The sequence below is a fragment of the Nicotiana attenuata genome, unplaced genomic scaffold, assembly GCF_001879085.1.
Source record: "Nicotiana attenuata strain UT unplaced genomic scaffold, NIATTr2, whole genome shotgun sequence".
Lineage (NCBI taxonomy): Eukaryota > Viridiplantae > Streptophyta > Magnoliopsida > Solanales > Solanaceae > Nicotiana > Nicotiana attenuata.
Window position 1 is genome coordinate 104,297 of NW_017672697.1, and position 7,449 is coordinate 111,745.

Consider the following 7,449-nt stretch of genomic DNA (forward strand, 5'->3'; position numbering starts at 1 on the left):
CGTAACCTAAGTAGTACGTAACGTAGTACTACGTACGTTACTAGAAGTATAGTACTACGTAACGTAATAGAGTAATAGTACGATATACTATAGTAGTTCGTTCTAGTGTGTGTGTTGGTTGGCGGGGGGGGGGGGGGAGCAGAACCAGTTTCTAAGAAGCAAAAAAATTAGTTTCTTCCCAAAAGCAGACGCAGAAGCAGTTTTGACTTTTCTTATTACCTAAAATACCCTTAACAAAGTAGTATATACCAAAATAACCGTTAAACCTGATACTTAGGATATTAATGTATAAGTATTTCTTCTTATTCTTAGGATAGCTTTCTAATATATAGTGACTTTAGGGGTGAATGCTTTTATATTTGTTGAATGAATATTAATATATTTAACTTATATTAAAAGAATTATGTACTTTTTAATTTTATTTTTATATTTTACTTAAATAAAATAAAAAGATTTTATTATTGCCTGTAATAACAAATTTTTGAGGTAATTTATTTACTTATAATATTAACTATTAAGTAAATCTATTCATGTCCTTATTCGTAATTTGATACTTAAAAGCACTTTCTGAAAAGTTTGGCCAAACACAAATTATTGCTCAAAAGTGCTTTTCAAAGTGATTAGCCAAACACAAACTGCTTCTGTCCAAAAGTACTTTTTTCAAAAGCACTTCTGAAAAAAGTATTTCTCAAAATAAGCTGATTTCTACGGCTTAGCCAAACAAATTATTAGAAACTAAATATTTGAAGTGTACTTCAAAAAATATATAGAAATCAAGATGGCTAAAAGATTAATAGAGAAAGGTCTGAAGGGAAAGGAGCAAGGAAAAGCACGACAATAAAAGAACTTTGTCAATGCAAAAGGCCAAAACTACTATCGTAGGATGATATAATTAGTCCCTTTCCCTACTAACAACCATAAATTTTTCCTAACAAGATTTTCATTTATATAACCATCGCCGCCAATATTGTTATTTCCTTTTCCTCTTTTGTTTGTTTGGTTGCTGGATTTGCCACTTTTATAAAAAGAATCCAAAGAAAAAGAATTGTCGAACAACCGTCCACGAGCTAACGATCTTTAATTAGCTCCTTTTTAAAAGTTTATTACTTAAATGGTTATTAAATTATTGAATATAATCTGGATATATTTACTTTTCGGCTTGAGTAACTTTTGAGTGAAACAATAAAAGATACTAAGTAATTTTTATGATACAAAAAAAAAAAAGTGACTTTGTTCACCTACTTTCAATAACTTCGTTAAGCAATGACCCTCGTTTTAAACTCTCCTGCTTGAGTCATTTTTGGATTTAACTTTATATGATGCAATTTTGAAAGAAGGGTAATTAATGTGTATATCATATGATGAAAGTTATTTTCTAAATGCTTATCTTTCATGAGAAGATCATTTTCTATTATTTCTATCAAACTTAGAAGGGAATTAATGATTTTCCTCATTGTATGAGAAACTATTTTCGCTTTTAACTTTATATTACTTGCTCCTGCATGAACTTTCAATATGTATGGCGTTGGATAAAGAACCTATATCATGAGTAACATAAAGTTCGGGCCGGGGTGCAAAATGTGACCACTCTATTTTTGCTTGTTCTTTGTGATAGATGTGGCCATCTCTAATATCAAAAGCAAAACAAGGTGGAATAGATGTGATTGAGACCTATGTTTTTTGGAATCTTCATGAGCCTCGTCCTGGACAGGTATTTTATTGAATACACACTCTCTATCTCTCAAATTTTAGTGCTTTTTTTTTTTCCTTCTCAATGTGATTTTACTGATTTCTTATTTTCAATGTGATGTCAGTATGATTTTAGTGGAGGACGTGACATAGTAGCATTCATCAAGCAAATTAAAGCACAAGGTCTATACGCTTGCCTTCGTATTGGGCCCTATATTGAGGGTGAATGGACTTATGGGTAAAGTAATAAATATTTAAATTTGACTAATAATTTCTTTTTCACCCCAAAGGATTTAATTTTTACAGTTAATTAAGTTGAATTTTACAGGGGTTTCCCGTTTTGGTTACATGATGTCCCTGGCATTGTTTATCGATCTGACAATGAACCATTTAAGGTAATATATAACCCATTTTTCTTCTGATAAAAGTTTTGATTTGTATCGAATATATCTTACACCTTTAAAATACAGTTTTATGCTTTGAATTCTCAATTAAACCACTTTGATATATTGTTTGAATTGGTAGGAACATTAACTCAATTATATTCTCTTTTACATGACAGTTATACATGCAAAACTTTACCACAAAAATAGTGAACTTGATGAAGTCGGAAGGGTTATATGCCTCACGAGGAGGTCCAATCATACTCTCACAGGTTAAATATCCATAACATTCTGATGAGCCATCCCATGCCATTTCTATATTATATATAAATACATGTGTCAACATTTTTTTTAAAAAAAATACATGTAGATTGAGAACGAATATCAAAATATAGAAAAAGCATTCAGAGAAGATGGGCCCCCTTATGTTCGTTGGGCAGTAAAGATGGCTGTGGAACTTCAGACTGGTGTGCCATGGGTCATGTGTAAACAAGATGATGCTCCTCATCCTATTGTAAGTGTAAATACTTCAAATCATCAATATATTTTAACGCATACATATAAATTACTTTATTTTTCATAGTACTAATTCCACTTTTTCTACACCACTAAAATTAACTATGTTCTCTACAGATTAACACGTGCAATGGAATGAAATGTGGAGAAACATTTAAAGGGCCAAATTCACCAAATAAGCGCTTGTAAGACTTCATTCATTATCCAACTCTACAAAATTCAGAATTTTTATTCATAACTAACACTTGCTTATTTTATTTCTATTTCTATTTTGTAGCTATCAAGTGTATGGTCAGAATGTAACACTTAGATCAGCAGAAGATATTGCCTTTCAAGTTGCTCTGTTCATCGCAAGGAAGAATGGAACGTACATAAACTATTACATGGTAAATTCAACAATACCCTCTAATATAATGCTAATCATATCTTAATTTTATATTTTCGTCTATTTTAGAGGGAAAGGTTTTACTACACCTACTATAGTCCTGAAATGCCAAGTGGCCTATGATATTAGTAACTAAAAATAGAGCTAATATTTCATTGGGCTCTCAAATCTTTCTTGGCTTCACTATCAGTATCATGGAGGCACAAATTTTGGCAAGACTTCTGCTGAATTTATGATAACAAGTTATTATGATCAAGCTCCACTTGATGAGTATGGTAAGTTATCCTAACATCCATCTTTTTGGATTCAAGTTATATATAACACTAACAACTTTTACAGTGAATTTTAACATGTGACAACATCAGGTTACATATTAATGTACATCATAGAGATTTACTTTAATTTACATGGTCAGTGCATAGAACTTAAACTCAATAATACGCATTGTGATGCAGGTTTAATTAGAGAACCAAAATGGGGTCATCTGAAGGAATTACATGCAGCAGTAAAGTTATGCTCGGAAGCCATACTTTCTAGTTTTCCCACCATGCAATCTTTAGGCCAACTACAGGAGGTAGCACAAGGCCATTTCATTTCTCAAGAATTTACTGAGCCATGAATCAAATGACTCAATGGCAAACTGTATACTTCAAATCTGCAGGCTTATGTATTCAGTGGAGATTCAGGAGCTTGTGCGGCATTCCTGGTGAACGCAAATAATCGAAGAAGTGCAACGGTGCGATTCCAAAATTTGACATACCAATTACCTCCAAAATCTATAAGCATCTTACCTGACTGCAACATTGTAGCCTTCAATACAGCCAAGGTACCTACCTATCTTCATTTTCAACATCAGATCACATCTTTTTTTACTTGTTTCGTTATATATATATATATATATATAAACGGACATGAAATTTAAAAAAAAAAAAATTAAAGACGTTTTGCACATATTATTAGTAGTTATGACATTTCTATGACTACAAGAGCATGTAATCGAGGCAAAAAGGATAGAATGTTGTCAATTTTACGCACAACAAAGTAAAAAGGGAGAGTGTCATATAAATTGATACAGATGGAGTATCAAGGAGATTAACTTAATTTGCTCTTTTCGGTATTCAAGAGCCTAATAGGCTTACCTACTTACTAACAGACCATGACCATGTAAGAAATGTTCTGATTTGTACGTACCAATAATCATGTGCGATAGGTGAATACTCAATTCGACACAAGAACTTGGAGGCCAGTGGTCAAGTTTGATTCAGCTGAGAAATGGGAACAATTCCAAGAGGTTATTCCGCAATTTGATGCAACAACACTGAGATCACAAACATTACTGGAGCAAACAAATACTACAAAAGATGCCTCCGATTATCTTTGGTATACTGCCAGGTAATTCAACTCCAAACACTCCGTAGTATGTCACATAACTTACAGAAACAGGACTGCTTTTAATACCAAATTAACGAAAATTTCTTATGCACAATAAGAACTGCCATTAACCTCTTTCAATTTATTATTTATCTACTAACATATGCCAAAATTTATGTGTTAGTTTCGAGCAGGATTCCCAGGAGCAGCAGGCTAAACTAAGCGTGAAGTCCTTAGGCCATGTTTTACATGCTTTTGTGAATGGAGCTCCAGTGGGTGAGCAGTTCTGTAAAGAATCGTTAATCTGTTGGATCTTCCAATATCAAAGGGCATCCTATTTAAGCATAAAGTTACTAACTAGAAAAGTAAAATTGGATGGAAATCATTCATAATATTAATTTTTTGTTGTCGTCTTTTCATTTTGTAGGTTTTGGTCACGGAAAATTTAGAAATACATCATTTACACTAGAAAGCACGGTTGGTCTAAATAAAGGGACAAACCAAATCTCATTACTGAGTGCACGGTTGTACTTAATTAATACTGCATTTTTCATTTTTTCTGTAAGTTTTCCTGGATTAATATTAAGTATAAAGATCACTCTCTATACCTGAATACATTGTCAATTACAGTATTATAGTTTAATTTTCTTACAATTGTGTGTTGTTAATTAGTAACTACTTAAAAACTTTCTTTTTTTTCTAATTGCAGGATTCAGGAGCATTTCTTGAGCGCAGGTCTCTCGGTGTACGTTCAGTGATTATTCAAAACAGTCGAGGGGTCAAAAATTTCACTGTTTTCCCCTGGGGTTATCAGGTAATTGCTGGGCACCCATAATATTGCCTTTGATATTTATTAGCTTCAGCTAATTATTCCATCCATTAATTTTTTTAAACAGAAAACCTCTGGTTTTAATTTGAAGTTAAGCATAATTATGTATTTAGAGAGCATAATTGTTATGTTTAAGCTTACGTATCTTTTCGAAATGGTGTGTTTAAGGTTGGAATGTTAGGTGAAAAGTTACATATTTACACATATGAAGGATCAAAGAATGCTAATTGGAGCAGCTTAGGCTCTTCTCAACAGCTCGCATGGTACAAGGCAAGTATATGGATCCTTCATATAAATTGTATAATAGGCTGTTCGGACCTATTGCATGCAACTTTATATTACATTTTTGCGACATTGTTTTTGCGCCTTAAACCTGTCACGTCCTGATCATACTTTGTCAACTTTTACCGCTACACAAGGCTCTTTTTACTACCTCAATTTTTAGAAATTTATTGTTTATCGTTTATGTTATTGTTAGGATTAATCTTTATAAACTGGAGTTATAATTACTCATGTAATGGTTGATTTAGGATATTATTATTTGTAACCCCCTAGTTAGTGTTTGTTCTTTTCTCTCTAAATCAATTTCTTTATTCTTTCAGAAATATTGGTCTTTTCCTGCATCACCTAGTTTAAAATGCTTATGTCTACATTAAACTTTATTTTCTGCTAAATATTTTGTTATTTTAGTCGAGCAATAATTCAGTCAGTTGCAATTGCACAGTCCATTTTCAGTGCACCCAAGGGTGATGGTCCAATTGCTGTAAATCTTGGGTCCATGGGAAAAGGTGAAGCTTGGGTTAATGGCCAAAGTATCGGCAGATATTGGGTCTCATTTCACACATCTGCAGGTCTTCCTTCACAAACTTGGCAAGTTATTATTACATTAATTTAGTTAAATTTCTTAGTTATATATAAAATTCTTTACACCGTCAGTGTGTATAAATTCAATTTATTAGATATATATGCTTGTGAGCAAGAGAAGGACATGAGTGCCGTATAATAATGTTCAAGTGTGTATTTGTAGGTACAATGTTCCAAGGTCATTTCTCAAACCTAGAAATAACCTAGTAGTTGTATTTGAGGAAGAAATGGGCAACCCTCTTAACATCACTCTCGACGCAATTTCAGTCACAAAGGTATGCGCGCACGTCACAGATTCGAATCCAAAATCTACCCTTGCTCCACTTAATAATAACACAAGTTTTATATGAATTCCAGGCCTGTTCAGGGAAGGGGAAATGCACTATTGCTCAGTCATATAAGAAATTCGGCAGTGATCCGTGTCCTGGAGTTCATAAGTCTCTGCTAGTTGATGTTCAGTGTGAATGAATACACAACTTATCATCTCATTTTTTTGCTCATTATAAATGGAAGATGTACAGAATTATAGGGATGTATAGGTGCATTCATTTAATAAATGTACATCCATATAATTATAAGTTGAATTTGTATAGACGAAATGTGACAAATATGTTAGAAATTAGAATATCTCAGCTTATCACATAGGCTCTTGGAAGTTCAATTCTTCAACAACCAAAGAAATAAAATGCTATGTAGTTCCAAGATTAATGTTGTTTTTATCGTATATAAACTTTTGTTCATTTCTTTGTATGGGATCTGTAATTAGCAACCTGCAACTTTTGCTTAAATATGAGTTGCACTTCCTATTTCGTTCATTTTCTGAGATGGACCTTTACAAAAAGTAGTTCCCAAATCATCATTCCCGTCATCTATTGCATAAATTTTCTTAAAAAAATTATAATACATGAGGAGAGGGGAGAAAAATGAGAAAGGTAGGAGTCCAACCCGACCAACAAGGTTTGAAACTAGTAAATTTTTTGCGCTTTGAAAGTCGAGATTTTGTATAGTCAAGTTAGTAATTGGAAATTTTAACGTTTTCATAATTGGAGGGCTAACTTGTAAAAGACCCAATAAAGTTTAAACCGAGCAAAATCAAATTTAACTGAAAAGAATTAAATTCGATTCGAAAAAATAGGGATTTGCTATTAGAAGATCAGAAATGAAAGAAACTGTATCCAATGAACAGCACTAATTTTAGAAATTCAAATTTTCTTCCGCCAAAAGACCTTTTTTTCACTTTGTGTTGGTACTGGTAGTGATAAATTATCAGCTGGTAAGTTTTTTTTTTTTTTTTTAAATTTATAGTTCCATCATCATGATGGAGGAGTTGAGGCGTGACTCTAACCTGTATATATATCAAAAATAATAATTACACGGAGGAGGACGTAGGCTTTGGCCTCCAAGGCAGTGTG

At 32.7% G+C, this 7,449-nt stretch overlaps 1 protein-coding gene and 1 long non-coding RNA gene across 2 annotated transcripts in view; both read left to right on the forward strand.

The window, feature by feature from the left end:
- The window catches only part of LOC109214160 (beta-galactosidase 16-like), a 10,675-nt gene extending 5,115 nt beyond the window's left edge, over positions 1–5,560 (forward strand). The window contains exons 2-16 of the mRNA XM_019378052.1: positions 1,616–1,711; positions 1,815–1,927; positions 2,018–2,084; positions 2,252–2,344; positions 2,443–2,586; positions 2,706–2,773; positions 2,866–2,974; positions 3,164–3,248; positions 3,429–3,547; positions 3,635–3,799; positions 4,184–4,365; positions 4,529–4,620; positions 4,772–4,905; positions 5,054–5,158; positions 5,342–5,560. Of these exons, the coding sequence (XP_019233597.1) occupies positions 1,616–1,711; positions 1,815–1,927; positions 2,018–2,084; positions 2,252–2,344; positions 2,443–2,586; positions 2,706–2,773; positions 2,866–2,974; positions 3,164–3,248; positions 3,429–3,547; positions 3,635–3,799; positions 4,184–4,365; positions 4,529–4,620; positions 4,772–4,905; positions 5,054–5,158; positions 5,342–5,560 (1,791 nt within the window). The remainder of the gene's footprint in view (positions 1–1,615; positions 1,712–1,814; positions 1,928–2,017; positions 2,085–2,251; positions 2,345–2,442; positions 2,587–2,705; positions 2,774–2,865; positions 2,975–3,163; positions 3,249–3,428; positions 3,548–3,634; positions 3,800–4,183; positions 4,366–4,528; positions 4,621–4,771; positions 4,906–5,053; positions 5,159–5,341) is intronic.
- Positions 5,561–5,871: 311 nt separating this feature from the next.
- Positions 5,872–6,778, forward strand: LOC109214166. Its single transcript, XR_002066124.1, has 3 exons — positions 5,872–6,024; positions 6,201–6,312; positions 6,395–6,778. It is a non-coding gene; the product is annotated as an uncharacterized LOC109214166 (long non-coding RNA).
- The last annotated feature ends 671 nt before the right edge of the window (positions 6,779–7,449 follow it).